The following is a 15,990-nucleotide window of genomic DNA, read 5'->3' on the forward strand; positions in this document are numbered from 1 at the left end:
GATCGGGGAAATCGCTCTCCATGATTTTCTTGATAATCTTTGTGAATCCTTTATCGAATCTATACCTATAATTACCAAATTATTTAATTAAGATTATCTACGTAAAACTATAAATTAAATAATACAATTTCTTACCAAGTTGTTCCGTTCATACGGCTTGGGTCGATCTTTTTCAATTTATCTCGACCCGGAGCACGGAGTAATTGGTCTAGCGTCATAGAATCGAGTGGATTTGCATCATCATTCCGTGTAGGCATCGCCAATGGTTCCGTCTCCGGAACTTCCGTGTCCTCCATGGGAAAATCCTCCGGTGGTTGGGTTTCGGAACCAAGATTCAAATCCGGAGCAAACCCACGTTCATTACAATACGCCATATATCCACTCCACGATCCATTATCCATCTCCTTAATCAAAAAAAAAATTTATAATTAGTCTTTTGAATTTTATAAACAAAATTATGAAGAAAATAAAACTTAACATCTTACCTTATAACAATTTCCGACGTTTGAAGTGAGAAGTGAGAATTTTATAAACAAAACGTTTGAAGTGAGAAGTGTGAGAAGTGTGAGAAATCTGTGAGTCGTATATATATAACAATTTCCGACGACCATATTTGTCAGAAATTCGTCGGAAAAAAATGCAGCGGGAATTTCAAACCAATTAACTTTCCCTCTACATTTACGAGACTCGCGAGAAATTAATGTAACCAATTTCCGACGAATTTTCCGACGAATTTTAAAAATTTGTCGGAACATTTGTCGGAAAATGTTACCGCGAGATTTAATTTCCGACGAATGTTCCGACAAATTTTTAAATTTCGTCGGAACGGAAATTGGTTACATTAACTTCTCTGACGCCCGGGAAAAGTAAACGGCAATAAATTTAAGACCCAATCTCCGACGGAATATCCGACGACCATATTTGTCGGAAATTGGACATTAAATCTCCCGAGTCTCGTAAATGTTCCCGCTTCAGTATTTCTGAAAGAAAAGTAAAAACTATAAATTAATTCAATATATCCTAATTCCGACGATTTTCCGATGGATAAAATAATGACGTCGGAAAATTCGTCGGAAACTGGGTATATTAATTTAAATAATTTTAATTATTTTGTGTCAAGTATTTCTTTAATTAAATATATCTTGTTTTGTATCAAGATATATTTAAGCGGTACAAATTTAATCTCAAACGTTTCATACGACAGTTCCGATGAAAGTATGAATAAAATAAAATATTAGAATGGTTTAATTATTATAAAATAGAAACAGATTTTTTTAACAAATAAATTATAATGCATATAATATGATAAATTTAAAAGCATTTAAACAGATTTTATAAAATATATATATAAAACTAAAGACGATATATTTGATTTACTCAGAATCGGAAGAATAATCTGAACTAGCAGAATCATTTTGATCTTCAAACTCTTCTCCATCCTCTTCGTCTTCCGCATTTTCCCATATCTGTTCGACTTCTATGTTCTCAATATCAACGAGGGGAATGTCACCGACAGATTGATCTACTTGCGTAATTTCGTTTACTGCAATTTGTTGTAGCGGTTCCTTTTCTTTCACCCCATCAACTCTGCTTCTTGGATTTATTTGATGAGCCGTAATCCATGGATATTGTCGAACACCTACTTGTGGATATGGTATGTAGCAAACCTGTGCTGCCTGAGATGCAAGTATAAACGGATCGTACTTTCTTAACTGCTTAGTCGAGTTGATCTCTGTGACACCATACTTTGTAAGTCTAACACCTCTTCCAACTCTAGGATCATACCAGTCACACTTGAAGAGTATACATTTCAAGTTTATGACTCCCGGATATTCAACCTCTAATATATCAGTAATTTCACCATAGTAGTCTATCGAATCTGTACGAACAACGACCCCATAATTCACTGTTTTTCTGTTAGTAATCCCTGGACGTTTTATGAAAACGTAGCCTCGAGTGCAATACATCGGGTATGCCATTGCCCTTGATAGAGGACCTCCAACCAACTCTTCAAACCATGTTGGATAGTGTTCCTGCCTACTTGCGGCTGATTTGATCTGCAAAACATACAAGCAAATGTACGATTTTAATAAATAGTAACCATGTTCATAATATATGTAAAATCAACGGTGAAAACTAACATAATATTTTAACCAATTAGCATATTGTGTCTGCTTCATTTCCTCTTTTCGAGCCTCTGTCATGTTTGGATACGCTCCAGACACTTGATCATCAAAGATCCTACAGACATTCGTTTTTTTGTATAAGTAATTATTTTGCAAATAATATATGCGTATTATAAGGTATGAATTTTGTTTCTTACTTCTCGAATGGTATGACATCGTCACAGTTCCGGAGGATGTAAGTATGAATGTGATTAAATTCTTGATCTATAAACCATACTTCTCTTTTCTTCCCACTCAGTCTCCCGATTTGAGAAAAGATATCTGGGACAGATGTATGGTAAAAAGGCCGCACACCCCCATCATCGTACCTACCTGGTTTTCTTGCTTTTGTTTGGACATTTGGAGCAAAATAGTAGGCCGAAAAATGAGAAGTCTCCTCGTTTATGCTTTGAGCTACTATTGATCCCTCAACTTTGCTAAGATTTTTAACTTTTTTCTTCAAATGGAACATAAAACGCTCAAAAGGATACATCCACCGGTACTGAACTGGACCGCCTAGTGCTGCTTCACGAGGTAGATGGATAGGCAAGTGCTCCATGACATCAAAGAATGATGGGGGAAATAATTTCTCCAAATTGAAAATGATAATCGGGATATTATCTTCAAGTGTATGTAGTCCTTCGACTGTTAGAGATCTTGAACACAAATCTCTAAAAAATGCACCTATACCTGCAATTTAATTAATAACTGTAAACAAAAAAAGAATATATACATGAATAATAACATATTAAAATAATTGAAAGATAAGTTGTTTGTACCTGCAATTGCTTCATGGACAACATTTGGTAGGAGTTGTGTAAACGCAAATGGTAGTAAACGCTGCATGAAGACGTGACAGTCATGACTTTTCATCCCAGCTAATCTACCACTGTGATCATCAACACAATATGATAGATTTGATGCATAGCCATCAGGAAATTTAACATCATCAATTATCCACTGAAAAAACTTGGTCTTCTTGCTTGCATCTAATCTCCATATAGGAATAGGACCTACTCCGTCTGCAAGCAAATGGAGATCCTCGCGCGCACATATATCGGGTAAATCCATTCTGGATTTGACATTATCTTTAGTCTTACCCGCGACATTTAAAATGGTGTTAATTATATTGTCAAAGAAATTCTTCTCAATATGCATAACGTCAAGACAGTGGCGGAGTAGATGATTTGTCCAGTACGGTAACTCCCAGAAGATACTTTTTTTATGCCAATTATGATGTTCTCCATATCCATCAATTCGGACATGGCCATTACCCCCTACCGATGCTGTACAGTCAACATCAAAATCACGAAATTGATTCAATATATAATCACCATCATACTCAGGTGGCGGTGGATCACGGATACTCTTGTTCTTGCGGAACAACGTCTTACTACGACGATATGGATGATTTCGTCTTAGAAAACGACGATGACAATCAAACCAACTTGATTTCCGGCCATGTCTTAGTTGGAAGGCATCTGTATTATCTTGACAATATGGACATGACAGTCTTCCATGAGTTGTCCAACCCGATAACATGCCATATGCGGGAAAGTCACTAATAGTCCACATCAATACAGCACGCATGTTAAAATTTGTCTTTGTGGAGACATCATATACCCAAACCCCTTGGTACCATAACATTTTTAACTCTTCTATAAGCGGCTGTAGGAACACATCAAGTGAACGACGAGGGTGGTTTGGACCAGGAATCAAAATGGTTAAGAAAAGAAATTCTCTTTTCATGCAAAGGGAAGGTGGGAGATTGTAAGGGGTGACTATTACTGGCCACAAAGAATATTTTCTACCTGACTTTCCAAATGGATTGAATCCATCCGTGCATAAACCAAGATAGACATTCCTTGGTTCATTAGCAAAGACTGGATATGTAGAACAAAAATGTTTCCAGGCCGATGCATCCGATGGATGTGAAATCTCCCCGGTGAACTCATGTTCAGCGTGCCATCGCATACCCTCCGCTGTCCGATCTGACTGATACAACCTCTTCAACCTATCAGCCAAGGGCAAATACCACATACGCTTATATGGTATTTTGTTTCGCCCACCAGTAACCTGAAACCTTTCAGCACCACAGAAACGACATTGAGACATATTTACATTATCTCCCCAAAAAATCATACAATTTTCTCTACACACGTCAATCATTTGGAATGGTAAACCTAGCCCAGATACCAATTTTTGGATTGCGTTGTATGAAACTGGCGATAAATTATCTTCCGGTAGATAATCGTGGATAAAATCAGCCCACGCATCAACACAATCTTCACTTAAATTGTAGTCTGTTTTGATGTTCATCATACGTGTTGCGGCGGATAAAGGAGAATGACCCTCTCTGCATCCTGCATATATCGGATGATTTGCAGCATCTAACATATCGAAAAATCCCTGTGTTTCTAAGTTGGGTTCCTCCGCAACATTAGTATTTTCTACGTTATCATGAAATTCACCACTACCACTTCCAATTACATTATCTTCTTCCTGGTGAATATGCTCATCGCTAATTATAACGTTTTCATCTCTTCTTTCACGACTACTACTAGGACCCGATCTAAAATCCTCCCCGTGAGAAAACCATATATAATATCCCGGTGTAAAACCTCCCCAATATAAATGATTCCAAACAATGTCTTTTGCAAGAAAATGATCATTACAACATTTGACACAAGGACATGCCATAATACCTTCGATACGCGTCATTTCTTGATTAGATGCAAACTGCATGAATTCCATTAAACCTTCCTTGTACTCCTGCCTCATAGCTCCGGTCTCATCATCTAATCGATTATACATCCACTCTCTAATTTTATAAATATTATGAGAAGACATTTTTTTTTCCAAGATTTTTTTGTGTTTCTGTTTTTTTTTTTTCAACTTTTTTCTTGTGTCTATGATTCTTTCGTTGTCTAGTATATATATAAAACTTTTCCGACTAACATTTTGTCGGAAATTCGTCGGAAATTCTAAAGTGGTTACCTTTAATATTTCCGACTATTTCCGACAAAATGTCGTCGGAAGTTTGTCGGAATTCGTCGGAAATCTAAGTGGTTACCTTCAATATTTCCGACGAATTTCCGACAAAATGTCCGACAACATTCCGGAATTCGTCGGAATTGCTAAAGTGGTTACCTTTAATATTTCCGACGAATTTCCGACAGATCTTCCCGACGACATTTTGTCGGAAATTCGTCGGAAATATTAAAGGTAACCACTTTAGATTTTCCGACAACTTTTCCGACTAATTTTTTCGATCAAGTTGTCGGGATTACGTCGGAACATGTGCAGTGAATAATCACGTGTTTACCTCGTTGTTTCCGACAAATTTTCCGACAAGTTTCCGAGCAGTTTCCGATGACATTGGATTGTCGGAATTTTCCATGGTTTCCGACAAATATTTCCGACGAAATTCCGACGAATTTTTAATCGTCGGAAAAGTTTTTATGTTTCCGACGAATTTCCGACGAAATATTATTTTCTTAGAAGTTTGTCGGAAATTCCCCGGAAATCCGTCGGAATAATTCCGACTAAAAATTTCGTCGGAAATGTTCGTCGGAAATTGCTATGTTTTCTTGTAGTGTAAAATGAAGTTGATTTAGATTGTCAAAAACAGAAGAAGCTTTAAAATAATTATATTTCGACAACATCATTATAATTCCATATTTTCTCTCTAATATATTAAAGATGTGGAAGGAGCCTCACGAACAATACCCCTCTATAGCTTTAAGCAGCTTACGTTCATGGCATTTCCCTTCCCTCCACCATCTTTTATTCTTAGACTCCTTAGAATAGTGAGTGACTTGCAGGGTATTGAACCATAGCTAATTCTAAAAAAAAACAGGGATTAAAATCAAAAACATGTTTGACCGTATTTTAATATTAGAATATACTATTCCTGCCTTTGTTTATAAAATATTAAATTGAAATTTATTTAGTTCATATTTTTGAATATGTGCCTTTTCTGACCCTCTCAAACTCTTATTGAATAGATTTAAAAACATCTTCGAAACAAGGCTCAGGAAACACGTACAGATACAACCTCATAACTAAATAGAGGCTCGAGTTATTAAGAGGCTAGCGCTTCTGAGAACCATCAAGTTTTACAATGACAACAAAACACAATAAATCAGATAGCTGAGACCTCACATAATTTAAGGGCTGGTCAAAGTTAGTTTAACTACACAATAAATGATTGTGTGTGTAATTGGTGAGCTAGGTGTGTTTATTTTTACAAGTGTATTTAAATGTTTCATCTGTAACTTTTGCAACATGATAATGTCTACCGGCGCGAGACCAATTTTTTTTTTTTTGGTATCTACTTCATGAACATTAGCCTAGCTGAGAACTCACATTAAAAGTAGTGTATTTGGGAGGATATATTATTTCTCGTTGAATGTACTCGTCGTGAAAATTAACTTACTGTAAAAATGTTCGGTATTCGAAAGGAAATACATTAAACGTACAAATTTCATCCAAGCTTGGCTTTGACCTATCAAAAGAAAAAAAGAAGGAATAAAAAATCACTATATAATTGGACCTTTTTCCATACATAAATCCAATGATTCAGTTGCAACTTCTCCATTTATCAGGCTAAAATCAAGATCTATTCCCTGAGAGACATCTTAAAATAGTTAAACGTGAATATTTAGGTTGAGATCCTGGAAAATGGCTAAAGTAATCACATATTTTAAATAAAAGAACCCTAGAAGTTCGTGGATACAAATGTAAGTTGTTGATTTGTAGAGAATTGAATACACTTCCCATTCTTTTTGAATATATCATGTTCTCCTACAATCCTACAGTTCACCATGGATCAATACTTGCAAAGAAAATGATATAATGTATAGGTTTTTTCTATCCCGTACATATTAGCAATTTGTGATTTTAAAGAAAACATTGAGAGGATATAATAGCTCATGCTTACTTGTTAGTTGCATTGGCATAACAATAACCCCTTCACCAAAGTGGAACCCTAAACTCCATTTTTATGGAATCTGAAAAGAAAAAAAAATAGAGACCGGAGATAAAGGTGAACGAGCTTTGCCATACATTTGTGGACTGGATTCAAAATATACTATTACAATCTGAAAAGACCAACAACAATATAACACATGTTGACGGTGAAGGAAGAAACCCAGACTACAAACCTGGCTTTGATGGCACCAACAAAAAAAAAGAAAGAAAAGCTCGTTTCGCAACCATCGCCAGAGCTCGCACCAAGTCAGTTAGTGGCTGGCCGATGATCGCCAACGATTCTATATGCATTCAAAAGCAGGGAAGATCTATACGAATCGAGACCACTAAGCGACATAACCACTGAAATTACATGTAGGCGTAGGATGATGGAGGTGAATAAATAAAAAAAAATTATAACGAATTTGAATTAAATAGAAGATGATAAAATATGAAGACGAAGAAGTTGGAAAGATTGGCAAATAAGATTCCGATAAAGAAGACGAAGGGCATGAATCGGATGGAAGATGAAACAGGTAAAACTGAAATGTCATTAATTGATTCATTCAGTAAAAGTTGGAACAAATAGAGTCTAATTACTTTTAATGGGTTTTTTTCCTATTTTTTTGTAAATACACAATAATAGGTGCTGATGTGGCAGATGTAGGAGCGCTGACGTGCACTCTCATGGAGAGAGTTCACCTCATTTCATATGCTCCTTCCGTTTCGTTTTAGTTGTCGTTTAAGGTTTTCTCACACAAATTAAGAAAAGCATTAAATTTTCTGTTTTACGCTCTATTAATATATTTTATAAAAAAATTTTATTGGCCGAAACATTAAAACAGTAGGGATAAAACTGGAATTTTCACCAAACATTTGCATCGAAAACCTAAAACGACAACTATTATGAAACAAAATTTTAACTCTAAAACGACAAGTAAAACGAAACGGAGGTAGTATATGATTCTAACCACTGTATAGAGATTTTTTCTTCAGTGACAATGAATAATTTCTAAAATCTTCGACTTTAAACAATAGATCCTCCCCCACCCGGCCACCCCAAATACCAGATGGCATATATAATGAAAATATAACGAACAGAAAAATTCAACAATCCACAGCTATGTGTTATCAATTAAATTATAAACCTAGTAAAATATGAATTATCTACAAAATTGAGGAAAAGAAACATAAGTTCAGGAACTGCCGGCAAGAACTTGACGACAACAACAATACCTTGTTAAGCCCTTGTCAACTCTTCACTTTGATCTCTCCAAATTATGTAAAAAGATGATACGCATTACACATATATACACATATACAATGTCTACTTTAGTTAAATACCTTTATTATCATTAAATAAAATATTAAATTTAAGAAATAGGTAAAGATATTTATTGATTGCAAATCCATTGAAATTAAACTCTTAAATGGATTCTAACAAATTAAATTTTGATAGATGTTGCAAAATATTCATAACTACAGTTATAGTCACTTTTTTTATCATAGTATTGATTAAGTAAACTCTTATATGTGTTCATTAGTACAACTAGAGAAAAATCCGGGCGTATATATTATAATTTAAAGTTTAGTTTTAGTGTATTTAGTTTCTTCAGTATATATGTTAAAAAACTGACAATTTTTTTACTGTAATTATATTTACAAATTTTATTTCATTATAGTTTATTATTATTATGATTAGTTTATATATAGTATTACCGTCATATATGTCATTCTTGTAGTGCTCTACAAGAGCAATACATCCATACTCTAATTTTCTTTTATAAAAAGAAAATAAAATTAGAGTCTTGACATTTTTTCCTTTTGGGAAATAAAACAAAATCTTCATTGAATAGAAAACGATATTAACCACTTGACCCCGCCTTCTCCACCGGAGTTCGACTTCAGTAAATCGCGTTACCCCGCGTAGTAGGGATTGGCTATGAATCGGGCCTTATCGATCCAAAGATGTTAAAAAAAAAAAAAAAAAAAAAACGATATTTATCTAACTTTTGTAATAAGAAAAATATATACTTAATAGAAAAAGAAAAGAAAAGAAAAAGAGTTTCATCATTATAAAATATATTACCTTAAGTTGATTGGGATCTTTACCAAATGAGCTCAAGCTCTCGTGCAAAGTCTTTTTGTCGGCCGACCACAAAGGTGATGTGGTCTTTGTCAGGGATGACGTGGACAGTGGCACGTGGCACTTTGCTCTTGACACTGTAGCTACACTCCACAGGAATGAGCTCGTTCTTGCCACCGTGGAAGATGGCAACGTCGCAGTCCACGTGGTCACGGACATGGTCGAGATACGACTCGAGCTTGGCTCCTGACCCGAAGATGATGTTGTGTAATGTGTGAAATGACCCATTATGTGTGTGACATAAGAGGTTGTGATCAGTGTTAATGGAGACCATTGGATAATGCAGAGGTTGTGATCAAAGAAGCTCTCAGTAAACTGATGGCCTGCAATGCAAACAAACGTAGATTCAAAAGTTAAAATAAGGTAAGATTTTCTTATTAATCAGAAGAGTATAAACAAGTAGAGTGTATCATCATACTTGAGCTTTTCCAATACTAATTACTTGCTCCTCAATATCACTGATATTCATTTGCAACTTGCTTAATAATGAAATTGTTGAGGATGACTTCATAGGTGTGACAACCAGATCATCTGACACTATGAAATTCGTTTCTTGCTTCACAATTCGAATATTCCCAGAATCTGAAGATGAAACCATTGGAATTAACTTGGCGATTCTTTCACCTTCGGCAAGCACATTCTTGTTGACTTTTTTGGAGAGCTTGCTACTATTATAACTGCGGCGGGAAACCAAGCATTCATATTCTGGCATTTCCTGGATGACAATATCGAGAAGCTGCGTACGACAAGAATTATAGTAATAAGGAAGAATGCAATTGAAAACACTAGTGGCTTCTTTGCTCTGCTCAAAACCAGGTCCCGCCTTTCACACATTTTAGTGAAACGTTTGTATTGGACTTTGAATTTTCGAGGCCCATTTAGAGAAATTTTTTTTTTAGACCCCACAATTAGTGAAATAGGTGTTAAAATTAGTAAAATAGGCCTCAAAATTAACAAAAAAAAACACCATAATTAGCAAAAAGGCCTTGTAATTAGCAAACAATGTTCATAATTAGCAAAAAAAAGAAATTAACAGTTTTTACTTTTCAAAAAGGCCCCAATTTTTTTTCGTATTCGGTCCCGGATTTTACTGGACTGGCCCTGCTCAAAACTCAATTCTTTTACGCTTCTGCACAAATTTCCAACACACCCCATAGTCACTTTGTCAACAGAGAGTTCCCGAGCAAACTCAAGCGGTATAGCGAGAAAAGTGAAAAGAAAATCAACAAATTCTTCTCTGCACTCAGCGTATAAAATCATCCGGTTTGACTTTCTAACATAAACTTTCAAAGTTAGAACAAGTTCATTTGCTTCTCCTCCCCCAACTCTAGTTTCTTGTTGCACCAATGGTGTGAACATTTTATGTTTCATTGTCGTACAATGTTTCCTGAGGAATGTGTCCTCTGGATTAGCACCATCAAAGTCTACAATCCTCAATCGTAGGATTATTCACAACCTTCACAAAAGTGTTTTAGACATGGATGATGATAATTTCGAGACTCAAGCTTGTAAGAACTTGTTGTTGTATCCAAGGAGTATAAAGGAGAGTGATTACACAAAGCTAAAGCTAAACGTAGATGACACTGAGGCAAGCAGGTTCATTGCCTGACAAAATTTTATATCATTTGAGTTATATGCTGTAAGGTATACAGCAATATCAGTACCTCAAGGTCATGTAGTTGTGGCAGCTCGATGACTCGCGAGTTTCAGTTTGAAGAAGGAGAGGAAGTTGATGGAGTATTTCTCAGCTGTAGAACATCGTTTATCATCACCGATGATCTCAATGTGGCATTGAACTCTATGGGTCTTGTACTGAATGTTCTCAATGATCATGGCTATGATGGTTTTGATAAACTGCAAGAAATGCTTATTGATGTTGGTTTTGAAGAGGTACTACTTGAATTTCATTGACATTATTTTTGAATGTAGGTGTTTAGTCACTTCAAAAACTCCCTTCAAGAATGAATAAATAAGAATGTGAATCATAGGATTTTTTAACAAGTGAGGAAAATTTAACTTTGAAGTTATTTAACCATGATTTTAAGCTAATGTCTAAAAACACCCTTTTCGTATAATTTACTTTACATCCTCCCCTACTGGCTATTAGTGAGGAAAATCATAGGATTTAACTTTTAAGCTATTTAATTATGATGTTTTCTAGAACTTTAGGTTTAAGGAGTAACTAGATGATGTCCCGTACTATATAAGAGATTAATAAAAATTAAAAATTTCTTTCTTTTCAATTCTATGCTTGAATTTTGAATTGAGTTTAATTTTTTTTTTAAATTGGCTTTTATATATCATTTGGACCTACAAGACCCTCACAAATTTCAATTCTTACAATGCAGGGTACTATGACTTACTGGAATCAAACTCAGGTTGGAAAGACCGAAAACTTGGATTGTTAGCCGCTTAAGAAAATGTCCCCATAGATATTATTTTTTTCAATTAAATTCTTTGATGATTTTTTTTTTAAACTCATCTTAGATGACTTTCTTTATCAAAAGTTTTTTTACACTTAAATAAATTTTAGAAGTATCAATTTCCTTTTGATATATTAAAATACTAAATGTTTGGTAACAAATAATTACTCGAATGGATTTTAAGAAGAAATAAAATTGGAAATAAAATAAGGCAGATGATCCATTAGTTTGAAAGACTCTTTTTTTTTTTCTTGTCATTCGAAATTAAATAAAACTCAAAAGAGCCAATCCTGATGAATGTTGTTTGAAAGACTATTATTCTTTCTTATTTTAATATTTTTAACTAAGAATTTCAGGAAAATTAGAATAACCACAAAATTCTTAGCGTAGGCAGACAAGGATTGAAACAAGATGGTCTAAACCAGCGTGGGGACGGCTCAAATGTAATATGCACACCTCATGGACAAAGGATATTCATCACTGTGGAGGAGCGTGGTTACTACGCAACCATGTTGGGGATGCTGTTCTACATGCCCGTGATGCATTCCTTCCGATGTTTAATAGGGAAGCTGCGGAATTACATTGCATTTTATGGTGTTTACAAAGCCTCCATCAAGTTCATGTGGATTCTTGTGAGATTTGGTCAGATTGCACAGCAGCTATACGTGCCTTAGCTCAACCGAATGACTGGCCAAAATATCGATCCATCCTCTATAAAATTGTTCAGGTAATACGGGTGATGCGGGATGTGTCTTTCCCCATTTCTTCACTGAAAGCCAATTCTTTGGCTAGGGATATTGTCTGTAGTGTCACACGAGATGGACGTTTTAACTCATACTTGGCGAGTGGAGGACCAGCTTGGTTACATAATAGGATTGAGGAAGAACGAAGACGCAACAATTAAACTTCCACGGGACCTCCACTTTCTTCGTTACGTTAGAGACGCCGGTGCATTGGACGTGTTTGGCTACGGTTATTTCCTCATTGGCTTTACTCTGTTTTTGTATTGCTTCTGTTTTTGGCTTTGGTTTTAATTCTCTCTGTTTCTAAACTCTGAAGTTTCTTTTATATTGCAATGAAAGACGTTAAAAAAAAAAAAAAAACACAAAATTCTTTCACCTGCTCTTGTTAATATATTTGAAGACCTAGCTGCTTGCTGTTAGTAACCTCAAAACATCAAGAAATTGTGTGCCACAATTGAAGTAACGAGGAATCATGCATTTGCACAGATTCCAAATATTAGCATTGTCAATGATAGACAATGGACCAAATCTGTGGATTCTTAGGATCGCCTTGTCCGTCTTTTTAACAAATACCTTCAAAGCTATAATACTGGTTTTGCAAATACACTTACTTGAACCAGCGGAGTAAAACGTTTATGCTCCAAGAGAGACGTGGAGATGGCTCCATCAACCAATAGTATCTTCGTCCAAAGATGTTGGAACATAAGGAAGATGGTTGAGATTAAGTCTATCTTCAAGAGCATGATCAGATGTCAACTGCGAAATGGGTTGAAGGCTTCTTTCTGGTTTGATTCCTGGACAAATCTTGGGCCCCTTATTGACATTTTCGGTGCGATGGGTCCTAGGGAGTTGCGTATTCGACGAGACGCTACTGTTTGGGAGGCTACTAGAGATGGTCAATGGCATTTCCTAATGCACGATCTCTCCCTGCGGAGAAGCTGCAGGTATGTTTGTCTAATGTGGACACACCTTCTCCTTCTAGAGGCTCTGATTGGTATCAATGGAAGCAGCCATCTGGTACCTTCTCTGAAAAATTCTCTTCCAAGGGAACATGGATGCAGATTAGACAAGTCTCTCCTCATGTGCCTTGGTGTAAAGCTGTTTGGTTTAAGGAAGCTGTCCCAAGGTTTTTCTCTTTTATCCAATGGTTAGCTGCGCAGGAAGACTCAGCAAAAGAGACAGATTGCGGCAGTGTGGAATGACTGTCCCTGCTGCTTGTGTTCTTTGTGCTGCAGGTTTGGACTCTCATGATCACTTATTTTTTGAGTGTGAGTTTTCAAGATCGGTTTGGGTTTCTTTTGCGGAAAAGATTTCTCCAAACCCTCCAATCTCTTTATCGTCAGCCTCTTTGTGGGTCTTGAGTGTCCAGTCCTCTCCACCACACTTTGCAAGTAAGATTTTAAAACTCCTTCTTCAAACCTCTATCTATTTGATTTGGAAAGAGCGGAACAGAAGGGTCTTCTCAGCCGAAGCTAATACCATCTATGCTACTAAGTCTCTTGTTGACCGCACTATGCACAATCGTCTCATCTCCTTCTCGCTGGAGGATACCGCTACCAGAATTTCTCTCCTTGGTTTTTATTTTGGTTGTATCAATAGCCCACCTTAGGTGTGGCAAAGCTCCTATGTATTTATGTAAAATGTTCCATTAGTCTCTCTTTATAAGAGCTAGGTGTGTTTTTGGGGTTTTCATTGTACAATGTAAACCTTTTTTATTTGGTATAAAGTTTAACATTAAACAAAAAAAAAAAAAGTTTATGCTTCCTTGTCATACAAGGTTTCCCCAGGAACGTGTTTGTCAAGGGAAGTGAATAAACACCCTAGCAAAGTCTTATGTGAGGATTATATTTAAGAAAATGTGAATGGCAAGGCCAAGTACCTCTTCAGAACCAACGGTGAAGAAGGCCAAGTAGCTTATCAAATCCTGCATACCCAAAATTACTGAGCGAATTGAAGACAAGACCATTAACGTTTAACGACACTTTCAGTCCTGCAATACTTATAGTTCAGAAATAATGAATGATAAGACAGAATAAAATGTATCTGGATGCTTAAATTAAAGCCATAAAAATATGTATAAAAAAGAAAAGCATCTTGAAGAGAAAAAAAAAAAAAGAACATCAAACTCAGATTCAAATTAATTATATACACACAAAAATCCATGTAAAAATAGAAGAACTGAAAGTGAAAGTGTGAAACAGAATCAAAAATAGTTTATGGCGTTCCCGTTTAGTCAATGGCGGATCCAGAAGCTATTTTTACCTGGGACACAATTACGTTTTAGCATAAAAATTAAAATCTGAAAACCGATCGGAAAAATCCGACTTCAAAATCGAATCGAATATTCATAAAATTTCTAACAGATTCTAAATGTTTTGAACGGAATTATCCAAACCAAACAAAAAATTAAATATTATACCCTAAAACCCGAAATAAAATTATATATCTAAAAATATTAGTTACATTTAGTTATAATTTTATAACCAAAAATACCAAATTAAAAAGAAATATCTAAATAACCTAGATATCCAAAAATCATTAGTTATATTTATCACAATTGTACAATTGTTTAACCAAATTTTATTAAAATTGAACCAATTTTTATTATAATTGAACAATTATTAGCTTTTTTTCTTTTTTTTCGACCGATCCGAGTCCAACATATATCCGAACCGCATAGTCATAAAACCTCAACGGATAATAAACTATCCTATCCAAATTATCCATATCCGATCTAAAACCCAAAAGCACAAACTTAGACACAACCTTAATGAATTTGATAAATTTTCAGAAATTATTTGTACATGAGACATAACCTAATAAATTTGAGAAAATTTATTAGCTTTAATACATATATTAGTTGAGCAAATGAAACAAAAAGAAAACAAAATTGAGAAATGAGTATGGGGCACGTGCCCCACCTCTCCTCTACCTACGTCCGCCCCTGCGTTTAGTGAACGTGAGGCAAACTCCTTCAAGATTATTCAGATTGTCGTTTTTTATGGCGTTCACGTTTCTTCCTTAGGCTTCCTTGTGAGTTGTGACCATTAATTACTTAATGTAGAAGACTAGGTCTAGTACACCATCACTGGATCAATTAGATATACAATCACATTCTTGTGGAAGCATATGACTCTCAACAGGCGAGGAAAATTTGAAAACCGAATCGTAGTAACTTTCTTTAGGAATTAAACATGGAATGTTTTTTTGTAGTTTTTTTATTTATTTTTTTAGTGATGAGGAAATGCGAATATCAAGCAGTCGGTTACTAGCTACATGCATAATAACTAGGAAGCTCAAACAAATTGTCACCTGACGCTTGTCTACGCAAATTTCTGAAACATTCGAAGATGGTGTTGTCTTTAGAGAATGACTATGCAAACTTAAGAGGAAGAACCAGGAAAATTATAAGAGAATCGATATAAGAATCTAAGAAATTTACGCAATTTTTTTGTAAGCAGGGATTTTAAAGAAAGGCGAACAAAAAATACATTAATAAACGTGAAGTAGTATGGAGTGCCGGTCTAGTAAAATCCGGAGCC

At 35.4% G+C, this 15,990-nt stretch overlaps 2 protein-coding genes and 1 long non-coding RNA gene across 4 annotated transcripts; all 3 read right to left on the bottom strand.

Annotated features, from left to right (window-relative positions):
* Positions 1–1,346: 1,346 nt before the first annotated feature.
* LOC110226928 lies at positions 1,347–5,030 on the bottom strand. Of its 2 annotated transcripts, XM_021019869.1 has the most exons (3): positions 2,324–2,841; positions 2,142–2,241; positions 1,347–2,057 (listed from the first exon to the last, which is right to left on the bottom strand). In XM_021019869.1, the coding sequence occupies exons 1-3, from the start codon at positions 2,722–2,724 to the stop codon at positions 1,374–1,376; spliced, it is 1,185 nt and encodes a 394-aa protein (XP_020875528.1). In that variant the 5' UTR covers positions 2,725–2,841; the 3' UTR covers positions 1,347–1,373. The 2 variants fall into 2 exon arrangements, 1 of the variants encoding a protein (XP_020875528.1); XR_002330815.1 differs by lacking the exon at positions 1,347–2,057 and having other exon boundaries at positions 2,171–2,241; positions 2,324–5,030.
* Positions 5,031–6,539: 1,509 nt separating this feature from the next.
* On the bottom strand, positions 6,540–7,886 carry LOC110227327. Its single transcript, XR_002331094.1, has 3 exons — positions 7,331–7,886; positions 7,108–7,177; positions 6,540–6,672 (listed from the first exon to the last, which is right to left on the bottom strand). It is a non-coding gene; the product is annotated as an uncharacterized LOC110227327 (long non-coding RNA).
* A 1,750-nt stretch (positions 7,887–9,636) lies between these two features.
* On the bottom strand, positions 9,637–10,962 carry LOC110227077. Its single transcript, XM_021020208.1, has 3 exons — positions 10,326–10,962; positions 10,248–10,267; positions 9,637–10,105 (listed from the first exon to the last, which is right to left on the bottom strand). Exons 1-3 carry the CDS (start codon positions 10,651–10,653, stop codon positions 9,695–9,697), a joined length of 759 nt encoding a protein of 252 aa, XP_020875867.1. The 5' UTR covers positions 10,654–10,962; the 3' UTR covers positions 9,637–9,694.
* Positions 10,963–15,990: the final 5,028 nt, after the last annotated feature.

Source organism: Arabidopsis lyrata (genome assembly GCF_000004255.2).
Source record: "Arabidopsis lyrata subsp. lyrata unplaced genomic scaffold ARALYscaffold_9, whole genome shotgun sequence".
Classification (NCBI taxonomy): domain Eukaryota; kingdom Viridiplantae; phylum Streptophyta; class Magnoliopsida; order Brassicales; family Brassicaceae; genus Arabidopsis; species Arabidopsis lyrata.

Coding starts and splice junctions, on each gene's coding strand:
- LOC110226928 (XM_021019869.1), bottom strand. CDS start 2,724: ATGGAGCACTTGCCTATCCATCTACCTCGTGAAGCAGCACTAGGCGGT. Junction 2,242..2,323: donor GATGTCATACCATTCGAGAA/GTAAGAAACAAA, acceptor GAATGTCTGTAG/GATCTTTGATGATCAAGTGT. Junction 2,058..2,141: donor CTAATTGGTTAAAATATTAT/GTTAGTTTTCAC, acceptor TATGTTTTGCAG/ATCAAATCAGCCGCAAGTAG.
- LOC110227077 (XM_021020208.1), bottom strand. CDS start 10,653: ATGAAACATAAAATGTTCACACCATTGGTGCAACAAGAAACTAGAGTT. Junction 10,268..10,325: donor AATTGGGGCCTTTTTGAAAA/GTAAAAACTGTT, acceptor GCTAATTACAAG/GCCTTTTTGCTAATTATGGT. Junction 10,106..10,247: donor GCCTTTTTGCTAATTATGGT/GTTTTTTTTTGT, acceptor AATGTGTGAAAG/GCGGGACCTGGTTTTGAGCA.